Source organism: Cebus imitator, unplaced genomic scaffold (genome assembly GCF_001604975.1).
Source record: "Cebus imitator isolate Cc_AM_T3 unplaced genomic scaffold, Cebus_imitator-1.0 Scaffold192, whole genome shotgun sequence".
Taxonomy (NCBI): domain Eukaryota; kingdom Metazoa; phylum Chordata; class Mammalia; order Primates; family Cebidae; genus Cebus; species Cebus imitator.
This window is the reverse complement of record NW_016107507.1, coordinates 333,887-352,356: the sequence shown is the minus strand read 5'-3', so window position 1 is coordinate 352,356 and position 18,470 is coordinate 333,887. Positions and strand designations below refer to the sequence as shown.

Genomic DNA, 18,470 nt, shown 5'->3' with positions numbered 1-18,470 from the left:
TGTAAAGTTGACTCATACCTGATTATAGTTTTGAATAGGGAGGACAGGCAGTGAAGGAAGAACCTAGATCACTGAAGTGATAGATGAGCCCCTTTGCGGAGACTAAACACACAAAAGATTAGTGGCATGAAGATTAACATTCACTTCTCAGTTTTGCGTATATTTAAATCTTCCATGTTATATATGTTAGGCCACAAACCAAGTCCGAACAAATGAAAGTGAACTGAAATCATATCAAGTATCTTTTCTAATCAAAATGGTGTGAAACTATACATCAGTAATATGAGAAATCTTGGAAATTTCACAAATTTGTGGAACTTAAACAACATACTCCTGAACAACCAATGGATCAAGGAGAAATAAAAAATACCTTGGGACAAATGAAGAAAATGGAGTCAAAATACATTTTGTTTAAACAAGGAAGTAAAAGATCTATACGCTGAAAACTATAAAATATTAATGAAAGAAATCAACAAAGACACAAATAAATGGAAAGATATTCTGTGTTCATGAATTCAAAGAATATCATTAAAAGGTCCATACCACCCAAACCAGCCTGCAGATTTAATGCAGTCTCTACCAAAATTCCAGTGTCATTTTTCACAGAAATAGAAAATATAATCTTAAAATTCATATGGAACTACCAAAACCTCTGAATAGCCAAGGCAATCTTGAGCAAAAATAAAGCTAGAGGCATCACACTACCTAATTTGAAACTATATTACAGAGCTACATGATGATTAAAGTGGCATGGTGCACTGGCATATAAATAGAAACACTGACCAATGAAACAGAGCAGGGAGCCCAGAAATGAGCTCACACATTTACAGTCAATTGATTTTTGACAGAGGTGCCAGGAACACACAATGGAATAAGGACAGTTCCTTCAATAAATACGTGTTAGTAAAACTGTATATCCACATGCAGAAGAATGAAATTGGACCCTTATCTCATACCATATATGAAAATAAAATGAAAATAGATGAAAAACTTTACACCTGAAACTAAAACTAACTGAAGAAAAGGGGAAAATCTGAGGAATAATTTTTTTGGATTCGACCCCAGGAGCTCAGACTCCAAAACAAAAATACACAAATATGATTACATTTATCTAAAAAGCTTCTAAACAGCAAACAAAACAAGGGTGAAGTGACAACCTATGGATTATGGAAAATATTTACAAGGCATACATCTGATATGGGGATTAACATCCACAGTATGTAAGGAACGCAACTCAGTAACAAAACAACCTGATTTAAATGTAGGCAAAGACCTGAGTAGACATTTCTTAAAAAAAGACATACAAATGCAAATGGCCAACAGGTACATGAAAAAATGTTCAATATCCCTAATCGTCAGGGGAATGCAAATTAAAACCACAATGAGATTTCACCTCACACCTATCAGAATGACTTATCAAAAAGATGAAAGATAACAAGTGTGGAAGATGATATACAGAAAAGAGAACCCTTGTATACTGTGGTTGGAATGCAAATTAGCCATGATGGAAAACTGAAAATAGAGCTACCACATGATCCTGCAGTCCCACTTCTGGGTATATAACCTAAGAACTTGAAATCAGTATGTCAGAAAGATACATGCACTTCCATGTTCATTGCAGTATTACTTAGAATAGCCAAGTTATGGAATCAATCTAAATGGCCACCAGCATTTAGATTGATAAATGGATAAAGAAAATATGGTATACATACACAGTGGAATACCATCCAGCCTTCAGAAAGACAGGAATTCTGTTAATTGCAACAACATAGATGAACTAGAGAAGATTATGCTAAGTGAAGGAAGCCAGACACAGAACAACAAATACCACATGACCTCACTTATATCTGTTGTCTAAAACAATCAAACGCGTAGAAACAGAGTAGAATGACAGTTAGCAGCAGCTAGAGGGTGGAGGGAATAGAGAGATGTTGGTCAAAGGGTACAAAGTTGCAGTTGGATGAAGTAAATGATAAGTATTTAAGGTGATGAGTATGCTAATTTCATTGATTCAGTCATTTCATAGGTATATGTATGAAATTACTGTGTATCCCATAATTGTATATGATTATAATTCATCAAAAATAAAAATGAAAAATATATGAAAGAGATTGGCACCATTTTCGGGAAGGGGGCCTTCTTTTATTTGTTTTTTGCTCCCTAGCCTTGTGTAGTGGCAAACCTAGAGTAAAGCTAGGCTATGCAGGTGTGTGAATCTGGCAAAACCAAACCCCACATGAAGATAGCCATCATTTACTAAGGCTCCCCTGTACCCAAGCAGCACTCCACCATGTGATGATACTGCAAACAAAAACGTTCCTCCATGCACCCTTTAGAAGCCTTGCTGTTGCTGGCACAGTCTTATACCTTTATGAAATCCCTTCCTGCTGGAACACAGGCTTACTTTCTCTATCTCTATATACTTCTGGAAGCCATGGACCTCTAGTTAGCATCCTATTTATAGTAACCACTGCTGTATTTGAAGACAATTAAGTTCAACTCATTCTTTTGCTCTGAGCATTTTAGTCATATCTGTTGTTCTTCTGTAGACCATCACCAATTTCTCTACGTCATTCTCAGAATATGGAACCACTTAACTTGCTTTTTGAAAAAGATTCAGCATGATGTAGCCAATGATCTCATTTATTAGAAAATATCAGGTATTAGTTTTGGTATATCTCTTTCCTGTAAGTATTTCATATTCTTTTAGTATATTCCTTAAAGAGCAATTATAAACAGTTATAAATAGTATTTCATGGAGCATCAGCTGGTATCATTTGTTGATCCAAATTAAAGCCTTTCCAAACCTCATCATCTGGAGGAAAAAATTGCATACCATGTGTACTGTTACATAACCATTTCCACAGTCAGAATTCTGTTGGATGGATCAGATTAAATAGCATAAGAGCAGAGAGGTCTTTGCCAAGAATTGTATAGGGAAAGCCGCGTTTTCTGCCATTGCAGAGTGTAAAATGCTGTTTTGGGATTCATTATTGATACATTCGTTTACCAGGCAAAACATGAGTGGATGGAGAGTTAAGAGGCTGGGAGGGACCTTGAGAGGCCAAAGAGTGGCACTTATATGATTCATCCAAGACAGATGGTTGTCTATTTCTTTCTTAATAATCTTTAGATAAATGAATTCTAAAATTCCTTCAGTAATTCTCCTAGCATCTAAACCACTTTTTAAAATGTAATTTAAACATTATTTTCTGTTGACACTTATAAAAAATAAATAATGCCTTTTATACCATTAAGGGAAAACATTACAAAAGATTAAAATAGCAGCATTGGTAGGAAGAGAAGTACAAATTCAAAGAGTACAATTTAGTGCATCGGTGCTGAAAAGGGCTACTTTTTCTTTTACAGGTCATTACCCAGCTCAGGAAGACCTGATGTTCCTTGTTCTCTGTACATGAAGGAGCTACAAGGATTCATTGCCAGAGTTATGAGTGACTATTTTAAACACTTTGAATGCTTGGATTTTGTCTTTGACAACACTGAGGCTATTGCCCAAAGAGCAATTGAACTTTTTATCCGCCATGCCAGTCTCATAAGACCTCTTGGTGAAGGTGGGAAAATGCGACTTGCTGCTGATTTTGCACAGGTAAATTGATAGATTGCTACAAAAGAAAAAATGTTTTGGCCTCAATATTTGCTATTAAGTGAAAGACTGTGTTTTCATCAGTGCTTTTAAAGAGTTGCAGCATGAAGAAAAGTAAGCCCACTTAAGCCTAAATGGTTAAAAAAAAAAAAAAAAGAGTTTAAAGATACTTTTATACCAGATACATTTTTAACAAAATAATCATCCCTCTCTTTGGTATGTCAGGGTTATGGTGAAACAGCTCATTTCATAGGAAAGCAACACTTCCCGTTTTTCCTTAATATGGGATTTTCTCACTATTTTACTGTTCCAACAGGTCAGACTTTGCTGGCCAATAATGTAGGCAGTGAAATCATATTTCATACAGTGAAAAGAGACTGCTTGTTACCATGTCACCATTCCTAGGCAGTGCTCCCATTCATTTAAATGCACAGTAGGCCAGTAGACATAGCGTCTGATTATTCTCCCTCTATAAGGTAGAATATAGTTCTTCTCTGTGGCTAGCCTAGAAAGCATTTCAACCTATCTAATATGTGTGTGAGATAGAATGACATTAAAATAGCAAAACATTATTAGGTCTTATAGAAAGGGTTTTTTTTTCTTTATCCTTTAGACAGATTTTTAAAAGCCTTTCAGTAGTATCAGAGGCAGTGAAGAAAAACTTCAAACATGCTTTTATTAAAAAATTCAGAAACAAAGGCGATTGTTATTTTTTGTATAGCATGCCAAGGATAAAAATTTTTTTTATTTTTATTTTTATTTATTTATTTTTTTTTTTGAGACAGAGTCTTGCTCTGTTGCCCAGGTTCTGTCTGCAACTTCCACCTCCCAGGTTCAAGTGATTATTCTGCCTCAGTCTCCCAAGTAGCTGGGACTACAGGCATGGACCACCAGGCCTAGCTAATTTTTGTATTTTTAGTAGAGACAGGGTTTCACCATACTGGCCAGGTTGGTCTCGAACTCCTGACCTCGTGATCCACCCACCTCAGCCTCCCAAAGTGCTAGGGTTACAGCTGTGAGCTGCTGCACCCAGCTGGTAAAAATCATTTTTAAGCTTTTCAAAGCTGTTAGCTTTACTAGTCTAAATAGTAATTGAAATAAATTCTTCACAGCAGTTTGCCAGGTCCTCCCTGCTTATAAAGATAAACGTTAATGTCAATATTTATTCTGTGTGTATCCGGGAGTGTGTCTTGCTTCATTATTTCTGCATGGAGGAAAGGACCTGGGCAGACTGCTTGTATCAAGTCAGTGGTTGCCAGATGCCCTTCTTACTTAACACACTTTCAAAAAAGGAACAGGTAACACAAACCTAAACTTTCAAGAGCCAGTTTCGTTGCAAACTGATGCAGCAGTTAGTCATTTTCTTCTCCAAATAATATTCCTGAGGCCATTAGACCATAGAAAAGAGACTTCATTTAGAAAATATGCTTGTAGTAGCCACAACATAAAAACAGAAATTAAATGTTACCATGAATATGACTCTTTTTACCTTTTACATTTTATGAACTTCATTCTTAGGCACCTGTACATTTTACTTTGTTTTACAACTAAACTCAGCCTAAAGAAAATTATCTGTAAATAGCATCTTATTTGTCCCTTACTGGGGTTTTAGATTGCTTGTTGAAAACCTGATGATGGTTTTAAAAATCGAAATTAAACCTTGTATTCTTTTAAAAAAAAATTGTAAACTACGCTCAGATGGTCTCTGTTCTCCTCTTCCCCTTTCCTCCTTAATTTTGTTTTTCTTTTTGTTTCATCTTCTTTCTCTGGGCTCCCTCCCCTACCAGCTTATTTGCATTCTGCTCCAGCTGGTTCTTGAGTCACTTTCCTGGAGGCAGCACTTCAAGTCCAATTAGAGTGGCAGCGGAGCAGGAGATAGCCAAAATGAGAGTGCTGTAGGAGAGAGGCTTGTTTTTGTTTTTTATTTTAATATGTTCCCTTATGGGTCTTGAAAGATGGAAAGTATTGTCCTTTAACCCTTGCTACTGTAGCTAACACCTGCTCAAAATGCATAGCATCCAGTGGCAGGGATGCGCTTCAACCTCCCAAAAACTGCATTATTCAAAATGTTATTTGGCATCCATTTTTTTTTTTAGACATGTTACCCAATAAGCCAAACTTTTCTGGGTCCCTTCCTTTAAGGTAAATGAAACCCATCAGTCATTATTACTAACTTATGCTCAAAAGCCTCTGTTCTCTGTTTTTTTAAATATAGAAGAAGCATTTATACACACAGCATTTACTCATTGTTAAGCCCTGCAGTGACATTTGGTTGCAGCTAGCATTGTGATATTGAAAAGCAGGTTCTTTTGTTCACCCCTGTACACTGTGTCCCAGTTTCAAAACATCCTGGCACTCACCTTGGGGATGGCTCCAGTCCTGTGGATCATGGGCACAGAAAAGACAGGTGGAAGCACTATCGTAATTAATCTTATCTGTGATCAGTATCTTTGGCAGATATTGTTCCACTGTTATGATCTCCCCCACCCAATTTTTAAATTAAAATTTGAATTTCAGAGTTTTGTTTCATTTGGTTTGGTTTCTTGCCACAACTGCACTTACGTGTTATACCTCAGCTTTCAGCATCACACTTGGTTGAAGGTGTTTTTTGGGGTCAGTCAAAACATTTAAATAGCATTACCCTAACATTTATATTCATGACAGGCACCAACTGGGGACTAGAGGGCTTTTCAACTGCCTTATTATTGAAAGTTCTATCAATTTATATTCAAAATTAAAGCCATTGAGGTCACTGAAATCAAAAATATACAAATAATCCGTGGGTTTGAAAACTGTTCTTGTGATAAAGGGCCTGCTATTCTAGCATAAATAACAAAAAGAAAGCTCAAGAAGGGACCAATAGACCAGGTTTGGGAATACTAGTTATTTGCCATAAAATGCAGTTGCAAAGACAGATAATGATATATTTAAGGATTTCTTTAAGAATCCTAACTTCTTCTCACGGACACCAGTGCAGGAAAGAGAAAGTAGTTGTAGGGTGCCATCTGGAGGGATCGTGGTGAGAAGTGCCTGACATTCAGCCCCCTTAGGAATCCAGGTCATGGGCATGAGGTGGTTTCCTACATGTAATTAAGTCCCTGCTGTGACCACATGGTCTCAGTGTCTACACTGATCACACAATATTTCTGAAATCACTAAGCCTTTCCACAGCACTGGGGTTCTGCTGATTCTGAATCTCTTTGGGGTCTTGCCCACAGTGTCCTCTGAAACACATAATCCCCCCTCCACCCCTCAGTTTATTTTCTTACCTGAAGGAAAGAGTGGCTGTTGAAGGTGGTATTAAATTATTTAGTGGCACTTCTAGCAGTTTCTAGTTATAGGTCTTCTGGTGCCCTTTAAGTATACATTTATATCTATTTCACTTTGTACCTGAAAATATTAATTTAGAAAAGAGAAGAAGACAATCAAAATTCTAATTTTTGTTCTAATTCCTATTGCCTTTTCTTCTCCTGAACAATGTCAGGCAGGAGTGCCCTAGGAGTATACAAAGAAGCCCTGTGGTTAACCAAATGTCGGTGGTAGGGATGGAGCAGCTATGTAATTAGCTCACCATGCCTGCAGCTGACTGCTCATTCTCTCCACACGGGCTGGAGAGAAGCAGTTGCACATGCCATTTTTGTAGCCACTGCTAATGGCAGAGTCACCTCCTCTAAAAGGAACACTCCTGTCCTTTGAAACATGGCCTTTATTGATTAATGGTATTCTGGAAGAAGAAAATGATTTGCAATACCCTAGAGGTCCTTTATGTATAAAAAAAATTGTTTTAAACATTTAACATTTTGAAATTGGCCTATGGCATAGAAATCTTTTACATAATCATACATTTTACAGCCATTCGAGGTCATATTTTCTCATATCTTAACTTTTCCTAGCCATGTATTTGTTTTAACATTTGGTCCTGTTCAAGTGCCAAGGCAAAGATTGTCTTTGAAGACAGTGATTCCACTAGAGTCATTGAGAAAAAATTAACAAAAACATTTCATAAAAAATACATCACATTTCATTATGTAAAAAAAACCATATATGTATATGTGTGTGTGTGTGTATATATATATATATACACACACACACACACACACACACACACACATATATGTATATATATATATTTAGGTATTTGAATGGAATTATCAAATCAAAGATACAATGATAATCACGTTTTTTCATTGTGCTCAGTGTAAAGTGACACATACTGAAAGAAACCAGAAATTCCCACCCAGTGAATAAATGAAACACGTTCCAAATAACAGCCTATCATCTACTATCTTTGAGTTAGGAACAGTGGCTCACAGCTCTTCTGTTTTGCATTGTTGGCAAGAATCCTTTTTCTTGCTTAAATTTTTATCTTTTTATTTATTTATGATTCTGCATCTTATAGTTTTCCAGCCATGTAAGGCTTACTTCTAGGACATACAGTATGCAATCCATGCAGTCTTGAAAACCTTCCTTTTTATTATTTTTCAGTGAATAAATGATCTAAACTTTCTTCTTTTATATAACAAAATTAACATGGTTACTCTTCATCCTCAAGACCATCCCAAGGAAGGTATCTCCAACTGTCTTGACACTCAGGTCATAAGTTTGACATAGCACTTAACATTTTGCTTAATAAGAATCATTATGTGTGTATGTATATGTGTTTATACATGTATATATGTGGACATATACACAAATACTTTGATTTTGTTGATAATCATATTGTTTGAATAAATAAATATCCCCTTCTTCATTAAATTTGCAAATTTAGTGAAGGCAAGACAGTCTAATCATTTAATTATCTTATCCTCATGTTAGCTTGGTACCTAGCACTAAGGCAATCAGAATGTTTCTCAGATGAATGACTGATTGGGTCTCTGTAGTGTACCCATGGCAAGGAGATATTAAGCAATTTTTGTAAGGGTGGCCAGCAGGACAGAAACCTTACTTCATATGTGCTTCTTGAAGAATGGTGCTATACTACCAGGGAGCAGCCTGTTCTTAACCATTTTCTAAACCATTTTTTACCAGGGTGCTATTTATAGGAAGAGTGGAGAAGCAGTCTATCACCTGGATAGCACATATGCAACAAGTCTGCATATGCACTTGGTAGATAAAGAACAGGTAGCCTACTTGTGACAAGTAGAATTTCCAGTCACAGGAGGAAAATAAAGAGAAGTGAAACAAAGATTTGCTAAATTATTGAGTTAGGTAGCATATTAATTTATTAATAATTGAAAAGAGAAAAAACTTTTAAACACTGATAATAATTCCTGACAACAGCACTTATATGTATGCACATAAAGCTTTGTGGAATTATCTATTTAATTTGGGTGATTCTTTTAAGTAGGTATCATTTTCTCCATTTTATAGATGAGAGACCTGAGACTTAAAGAGGTGAGGTAACTTATCAAGGGTCACAAACTAGTAACTAGTATCAGCATTTGGAATGCGGATATAGATGTGCTACTAAAAGCTCCAGAGTTAGTGCTTGTAATTACTTGAACCACACTAACTGATAAAAGTTGTCATCATTTATATTGAATATAAAAAGACTTATAATGCCTAAAGTATACTCATGCAGTCTTGAAAACCTTCCTTTTTCTTATTTTTCAATGATGAATAAATGCAAAAGTTATGTAAGTGCTTGCCTTTTAATACATTTCAAAGCTTGCCTCATAGTCCAGATAAAATTAAGTTTACTGCAGCTACAACTTCCTGTGATCCAGGTCTGTTCCAGATTCCCCTAAAGATTCTGACATTAAAATCAATGGAATTCTTTTAATATTTCAGATGGAGTTGGCTGTGGGTCCATTCTGTAGACGAGTATCTGATTTAGGAAAGTCCTATCGGATGCTGAGATCATTCAGGTAAGACTGAACTGTTTGTTAATACATTCATATCCTCCAGGCAAATAAATCCTTTCTTTCTGTGCAGGTGGAACTTCATAAGATTGCCAGTATTCAGCCATTTTTAATCTACAACAGTGGCAATTTCATGACTCATCTTAGAAAGTATTCAAATCAGAAATCCATATAGAAATTTATGCAGTGACTAATAAGTTAGAGGGTATGTGTATTTTTTAGTCACAGTTCACAAGATTAAGCTGGTAAATTATGCTCTTCTTAGGGAGAATTTTTTTTAAATTGTTAGCTTCCCATTCTTACAGAAATGTGTTGAGTAGTAATACTAGGCAATTCATAATTATATAGATGTCTTTTTCTGAAATTTTCATTTATCATTTTTAACTCGGACCTTTTAACTTCTAAAAGGTCAAAAGTTACATTCGAAGATACGGATACAACAAAACTATTGAATGAAGTCTTAAAAGAATGGAGTGCAATGATGAAATGCAGATAATTACTATAAATGTAATAGCTTAATGCAGTTGAGCACAAAATTTAGTATTGCGCTTCCTAGAAATCATATTACAAAAAAACACAAGAGTTGATTCATATTCATGATCTAGCAGAATACAAGTTTAATAGAAAAGTTCTTGTCAGTGCTGAACTCTTAGATTTTTTTCAACTCAGATTTTAAGGAACATTGAATAATGACTGGGGTCTTCACTAGCAGATATTTAGAAGATAAGGAGATGTTATTTATATGGCTGTTTATTCAATAAACCAGAACTTTGTAAGTCCATTACATCATGGCACACATAGAAGAAGATATTTTCTTTCAAAGACTCTGAAGAAACCGATTTTTTTTTTCTTTTTTTGAGACAGTATTCCTCTGCCACCCAGGCTGGAGTGCAGTGGCACGATCTTGGCTCACTGCATCCACCACCTCCTGGGTTCAAGTGATTGGCTGAGCAGCTGGGATTAGAGGCACGCACTGCCATGCCCAGCTAATTTTTGTATTTTTAGTAGAGATGGGGTTTCTCCATGTTGGTCAGGCTGGTCTCAAACTCCTGATCTCAAGTGATCCCCCCACCTTCACTTCCCAAAGTGCTGGGATTACAGGTGTGACATATGTAAGCCACCACACCTGGCCTAGGCTGTTATTTTTTATAGCCCCAGTCCCATGTTTAGTTGTTTATCACATGTGTATATATCAAATAATGCTAATTTAGCCTGGCCAACATTGTGAAACCCCATCTCTACCAAAAAGTACAAAAATCAGCCAGGCATGGTGGCCCACGCCTGTAGTCCCAGCTGCTCGGGAGGCTGAGGTGGGAGAATCACTTGAACCCAAGAGGCAGAGGTTGCAGTGAGCCGAGATAGTACCACTGCACTCCAGCCTGGAGATAGTGTGACCCTGTCCCCCCACCCCCCCACCAAAATAATAATGCTAATTTTCCTGTTTCTGAGGCAGGGTGGCCTTTATGTAAGCACTTTAAAAGTTGTGTCACAGTATGGAGATACAAGGTCTGAGGATATGTTTCACCCAAGACATTCCATTTTAAGCCATTTAAGATGGGAATTTTCTGTCAGCCTTCCCATTTCTCACATGAGGAAAAGAATCTCTAAAGGAACATTTAAAGTTTGGGTGACACCTTCTAATACCTATTTATAGAATAAAGAATTGATTGATCAATGTATAATTTTAATAGTCCTACTTTTTTTTATAGCTAGCTTTTCGTGGAGTAACAGGTTTCAAACTTTTGACCATGACCCACAGTAAGATACTTTGTATTGTCGTTTGGCATATGCTTGCATGCAAACATGTGAACACACTCAAATCTATATACATATACATGGACACCCATACATATGGTTCATGAAACAGTAATTACCCTTCATGTGATAGCCTCTAACATTTCTATTTCATTTGATTATTTTAACCCACTAAATTAGTTTTATGACCCACTCATAGCCTGCATCCAGCAATTTCTCAACTTTCTCACAGGGCCCTTAACTCTTGAACTTTAGGTGCTGTAGTGACAGGGAGCCAAGATTTTTTCTTTCCACAAACTGTGAAGATTTATGCCTTTTTATCTTGGGATTCTGGTATCTCTGAGCTTCCTCCTGCACATGACCCCTTAGCTCCCAAGGCCTCAGGCACAGAAGAGTAATTGTTTCTTGCCTATGGAGTATCCTTCATAATTTAATTGGAAAATTCCAACAGAGATATTTTTATATATACCAATATATTTCTCCAGTTATATTGAATCTATAGAAATCTACTGAATTAATCCTAGTACTTTCTCAGTTGTTTGATGGGACTGATACAACTATTTTATAAAAAGCTTAGGATTAACTGGATCAAGAAATAAAATGGAAGCATAATATAGTACCGTGTTCAAATCCAGCCCTGGTATACAAGAATGTTTTCAGTCCTATTGATTGAGAAGAAGAGAGATGTGAGCATGTGCCGTGGCCTCTGCCCCGCACCATGGTTGGGAAAGCCCTGGCCCTGCCAGCTTCTTTGCAGTTGTCATGTGAAGAGAATTGACTCAAGAAAGTTTGCCCAAGTTGTGGGTCCTACCAGATTCCTTCCTGGAGAGGAGTAAATCAGTACAGAGCCATCTTTTTTCTAATAACCTAATTATAGGCCCTCTGTTTTGCCTGCCTACAAAATCTTGTTAGAGAGCTGCCTCTTTTTCAAAAATGAGTCCTGAGCAGTTGCAGTGAAGAGCTTACTCTTATAATGTGTATACTTCTTCCATCTGTGCTGGGGGCTGTGACAAAGAATAGGCATCATCCAGTGACCACGTACATATTAGACCTTGGCTCTTGTTCATGGATCTTCTCACCAAAGACTCTGAATCAAACTACAACCAGTTGGATGGTAATCTGTAGGAGATTGTTTGAATAAAATATGCCAAATTCATAGGATCAAATATATGCAGACATTAGCAGTAATGGTATTAGTTAATATCCGGTAAAATGAAAAATATTCCCTAGTATATCACTAAAAAAAAAAAAAAAAAAAAAGGTGACTAAGCAGTATATTATATGACCTCTACTATTTTTAAAATAATAGCATTTACTAGCCTGGGCAACATGATGAAACCCTGTCTTTACAAAAGATAGAAAAACTAGCCAGACTTGGTGGTGCACACCTGTGGTCCCAGCTACTCAATAGCCTAAGGTGTGAGGACCTGAGCCCAGGGAGGTCAAGCCTGCAATGAGTTGTGATTAGGCAGCTGCACTCCAGCCTGGGTGTTAGAGTGAGACCCTGTCCCAAAGCGTAAAGTAAATAAATAAAAGTATTTGTCTGAATGGAGAAGAAAAGACAAAAAGGAAAAACATGAGAATATCTTTGAGTAAGATTGTCACTTGGGGTTCTTCTTTTAGGATTTTCATATTTTTTAAATTTTCAGCCTTATTTTTGTAGTCAGAAAAGTCAATAAATACTATTTTTAAATCCCTCTTGCATTGTTTTTCCCATTGAAAACATAACCATGGAACTAAAAAGTAATGAAGAAAGAACTAAAACATTACCCAATAAAGAGCAGGTCGGAGTTGACAAGAAAAGCAGGCAGCCAAACAGCCAAAATCCAGTAGATTGCAATAGCCACAGAGGGCCTCGGTTCGAATTAGGGGCAGTGGCTGCGGGGGAGGACAACGGGCTCAGTTCAGGGGGCCCCTTTATAATGGAGGATGACAGTGGCAGCCAGAGAGTTTCCAGTCCAGACCCCACCCAGCGTGTGTACACGTACACATGCTCTCTCACGCGCTCTCTCTCTCACACACACACACACACAGACACGTGCACGTGTGCGCCTTAGTAGGCACTCCCTTCCCCCATCATGTAGCCATCTGCCACAGGGCACCTTCTTGATGGTGATATTAGTGGACTATTTATGTGAGCTGGCAAGCTTCTTGCATACATTTACATTTTACTGTCTACATTATAGTTTCTCAGGCAGCAGGAATCCTTTCGTACTCAGTAGAGAATGCTGCCTTGGAAAGCTGCTGACATTAGTGATTTGCCCCTGGGTGATTTGTATTTCTACACAAGACACACATCAGAGCTGTAAAGACCCCATATTTGTCCGCCTCTCTGCAACATGGCATTATTCCCTTAGTAGTGTTTGTGAGGTTGTTACCTCAGCTCCTCCTGGCCAGAGGCCACAAGGCTGTGACCCTTGACATTGTCAGTATAGATCTTTGTAAGGCAAAGGACAGAAAAGGGACCAAAGGTTCTTCACCAGCTCAGGGGCACAGACCCTGCCTTCAGGCAGGCCTTACCACCTTTGCTCCTGAAGGGACAGCTTGTCCCTGATGATGTCCACAGTCTGCTATACTGGAAGCTCATTTCCATCTAAGGCTTAATGAAAGAGCAGTGAAAGCTGTCAGGAGATAGGGGCTGTATTCTGATGGATCTTTTAGCATGAGGAGCGGTAGAAGAAGAAAACCATCAATAACTAGAATGTAGTGTTCCTTTTTTTTTTTTTCTTATTTATTTATTTATTATTTTTATTTTTTTAAAGATGGGGCTTCACTATGTTGGCCAGGCTGGTCTTGAACTCCTGACCTCAGGTGATCCACCCGCCTCGGCCTCCCAAAGTGCTGGGATTACAGGCGTGAGCCACCACGCCCAGCTGAATGTAGTGTTCCTGTCGATTGTTTTTTATTGTAGGAGTGATGACAGTTTTCTGGGTCTATGGTTTGTATTGATGATTCTTTATTGATTCAAATTCCAAACTGTGCCTGAATGTTTATAGAACTAAAAGAAGACCATCTCTGCAGCTTCTGTTTTTAGCACCTTTAACACTAAGACCCCTCAGATGCATTCTGTCTTTTCTTTCCACTTGTGAATCCGGGGCCCTTAACCCATCCCTAGAAATAACTGTTTCTCTGAGGTTTCTGGATTCTTAATTCTAAGTTTCAAATTTCAGTGTCATGGCCAGAAGGCAACTACCATCTTGGACATGGTTGTTTTGTTGCTCTTTGCTATAACTTTGACAGTGCCAGGAGCACCTAGGTAAACATAAAGGGTTGAATATTTGCTTTATCATCATTTTTATTATTTCTGAAAACTTTTATTCGGTTATTCATTTTATGCCAAGCCTGTGCTAAGTGTTTTGCTGATAGTTTCTCATTTAGCCCTCACAGCACTTAAAAGTTAGTATGATCCCCATGAGGCACCTGAAACCCACAGCAGCAAAGTGGGAGAATCCGAGAGCCACATTTCAGACCCACACTGCCTGATTGCAAAGCCTGTGCTTGTAACCACTATACCCCACATCTTATTCTAGAAGTTTCTGTTTGTTTTTATTCTGGATGGTCCTGGAACAGCATTTGAACGATTGCAGGTATCATCCAGGAAAATCAGAAAGTTTTAAAGAGAATCTAAACTCGCCACTTTGGTGGCCACCTCCTGCTGCTCAATAGCCTCATCTCACTGTCTTCTGCTGCATTCAGGCTCCCAGACAGGACACAAGGAACATTCAGCCAAATGTACACTTTTATTTGTAGAGATTGTATGCCCAAATCCCTGCCTCCTTTCCTACCTAGTCTGCTGGTATAGACAATCTAAACTGAGAAAAGGACATTTCTAACCTCTCTACTTCCAACCCAAATCACCCTCCTGCTTCAGTCTCTCCTGGGACCCACATGGCCCCTTGTGCCACAAACTCGGCCTCCCTAAAAAATCTCCATAGAAATGCTCACCTTCTGCAGGCCTCCAGCACTTTCTTTTCTCTCTCAAAGGCCCTCATTGTGTCCTGTGCAGGGAGCATGGCCACCTGTGCCCTACCCCCTGAAGAGAATCGTGTTCCTTCTCCTACTCTTTGATTTCTGTGCTGGTTCCAGATCTCAGTACACATACTCAGTGGTCTTGCTGCCTTCCCAGGCCCTTCTACACGAGGAGGTCAAGATGAGGTTGTGGTAGGTGGCATGGAAGAGAACGATGCCTGTATCTGTCTCAGGGTACCACTAAAGTTGGATGTGGACACGGAAGTAGCAGAATTTTTATCTTACTTTACTTCATGATTGGCCTTAACAAGCTGTCAGAAGACTGACAGCTGCATAGCTATGAGGCGTTTAAATGTGAATCTTGCTGAGCAGAAATGCAGTTGTTGTTTTTTTTTTTTAATGGGACCTAACACGACAAATTAACACTACCTTCAACCTGTAAAGTTTAACCTTGAAAGTGCTGCTATATTTAGAATATTACCCTCTAAGAATGATATTGTGGCATTTGGTGTATCTGCATTTTATAACACCTTATTTCCTTTTGTTTCATAAAGTACTTTAGATGGTTATTTATTTTTTGACTTTCTGGTGTTTCAAATTCCACCTGGAATCAGGGAGAAGGGAGTGCTCAAGCTGTGTTCTTCAGCCTCTTAAAATAAGCACCCAAAATAAAATGTCCGTGTTTGATGTTTACAGGTAATTATGACAGTGATGCACAATACAGAATCAAATCTAGTTTTGCTTTTCGTGGCTCTTTTGACAGCCCTATTGAAAGGGACAGGTGGCCGAGCGCGGTGGTTCACGCCTGTAATCCCAGCACTTTGGGAGGCCAAGGCGGGTGGATCATGGGGTCAGGAGTTCAAGACCAGCCTGATTAACATGGCGAAACCCTGTCTCTACTAAAAATGCAAAAAAAAAAAATAGCCAGATCTGGTGTCGCATACCTGTAATCTCAGATACTCGGGAGGCTGAGGCAGGGGAATTGCTTGAACCAGGGAGGTGGAGGTTGCAGTGAGCCAAGATCACAGCACTGCACTCTGGCCTGGGTGACAGAGCAAGACTCCATCTCAAAAAAAAAAAAAGGGACAGGTGAGGCTGGGTGTGGTGGCTCATGCCTGTAATCCCAGCATTTTGGGAGGCTCAGGTGGTGGATCATGAGGTCAAGAGCTTGAGACCAGCCTGGCCAGCATGGTGAAACCCTGCCCCTACTAAAAATATAAAAATTAGTCGGGCATGGTGGTATGCGCCTGTAATTCCAGCTACTCAGGAGACTGAGGCAGGAGAATCACTTCAACCCAGGAGGTGGAGGTTACAGTGAGCTGATATTGTGCCACTGCACTCCACCCTGGGTGACAAAGTGAGACTGTCACTCTGGGGAGGTGATTACCCAAAAGATTCCATTTTAAAATGAGCTGTTTTTTTTTTTTTTTACCAGGCCTGGCTTAGACAGGCATCTCAGCCAGCAACTTCCATGTGGGCTGGGCTGCTAGACATGTTGTTAGGTGCATGTAGTGTTCAGATTGTTTCCTCTCCTTGTCTCTCTCCCCCCTTGTCCTTCCCCTTCTACCCTTCTTTCCTTCCTTGTATCATTTACGGTTTTCATAAAGAATATATTGGAGAAAAATAAAAATACAAATATTCAGACCTTAAAACTAACTTAATTGCTATAGATAAGTTTCAAACTTGGCTTTAAACTTCATGAAGCCAAAGATAAGAAACAGAATCAGCTATCTGATTCTCATTATCAGAAGGAAGAAAATATATTACTTCCTAAGAGAAAGTTAAGCATTTCTTAGCACTTAATTCTAAAGTACTTATAAGGACTTTTATGTAGAGAGCTTTATATAGGAAGTACTGAGAGAGGGGAGGGCCAAAATTCTTGATTACCTTCCTGTTGTAGAGGTAGTATAGGATTCCATATGGCTACTCTTCATTAACAATCACGGACTGTCTCATAGGACCGAAGCTCCCCACCCCCAGGTCTTGTCACATTATAAACTAGGGTTTGAGATGAATCCTACAATATCACATGGCATGAACAAAGAATGGGCTTTAATGGGGAAAGGGAAAAACTCAAAGGACTAATGTAGCGTTGAACATGACAACCAGGGACAGCAGGACAGAAGTGAAAGCATGAGGCCTGGTGCCATGGCTCATGCCTGTAATCTCGGCACTTTGGGAGGCCACGGCAGGTGGATCACTTGAGGTCAGGAGTTCGAGACCAGCCTGACTAACATAGTGAAACCCCATCTCTACTAAAAATACAAAAAATAGCTGGGTGTGGTGACAGGCACCTTTCGTCAGCTACTTGGGAAGCTGAGGCAAGAGAGTCACTTGAACCTGGGAGGTGGAGGCTGTAGTAAGCCAAGATGGCACCACTGCACTCCAGCCTGGGCAACAAAGCTAGATGCTGTCTCAAAAAAAAAAAAAAAAAAAAAGTGAAGGCATGAGTCCTGCTATCCTATCCCTCAAAGTCCCTTTTTGGGGCCTGGGCACACCAGACCTACAATGTGAACTTGTGACCCAGTGGAGGGACTTCTTACTACCCCTTTTCCCTGCAATAGCTGAAACATGAGAGCAGCCTCGTCACCACAAGCAGGTTAGTGTCATGGGCTGGGTTTGGAGTTTAGGGAGCTGTCTGGTAATATCAGCTGCTCAGTATCCAGGGACCACAGGGCTGTAAGATACTTCATCTTTTTCTGTTAGGGACAAATAGTGACCAGTCTATGGAAAGCAGAGCTGCGGCATAGCCTTGTCACCCTTCCAACCCAGTGTCAGCTTCGAGACCTTTAAGACACCACCACCCATTACCCCAAAGGATCTTAAGGTCACACCAGGTTAAAATAATTCTGAAAGAGACTGTGATGATATGCTTCAAGTGGTTAAGTGACTAGAGGTCCATTTTGACCCAAAGGTAGAATTTGGAGTACCTGGAGAGGTAATAATTGTGTGACCGTCAAATGATAATCCTGTACACATTAGTTTTCTCAGATAGGCTTTTCTATACAAAATTACACTTTCTTCCAGGGTTCTGTTTCTGGCTGTGAGTCAGTATAGCTGTTCTAGAAACAGGATGAGTAGTTGCTACAGTTGGTGTTCTAAAAGAGGATGCATTGCAGAGTGAAGAGCCAGGCTTTCTGGGTTTGAATCCTTGCTTTGCCACTTATAGCTTTTACTTGATTTCTCTATGCCTTGGTTTACCCATCTGTAAAATGGGGATGTAATAGTACCTAATTCATAGGATTTTTAGAAGAATAAATGAGTTAACATATATTTGTTTA

At 38.9% G+C, this 18,470-nt stretch overlaps 1 protein-coding gene across 3 annotated transcripts in view; it reads left to right on the top strand.

The window, feature by feature from the left end:
- Positions 1-18,470, top strand: part of COG5 (component of oligomeric golgi complex 5) — a 368,077-nt gene that overhangs the window by 329,782 nt on the left and 19,825 nt on the right. For all 3 annotated transcript variants that reach the window (XM_017546917.2, XM_037745106.1, XM_017546916.2), the window contains 2 exons: positions 3,370-3,607; positions 9,395-9,471. In XM_017546917.2, the coding sequence (XP_017402406.1) occupies positions 3,370-3,607; positions 9,395-9,471 (315 nt within the window). The remainder of the gene's footprint in view (positions 1-3,369; positions 3,608-9,394; positions 9,472-18,470) is intronic.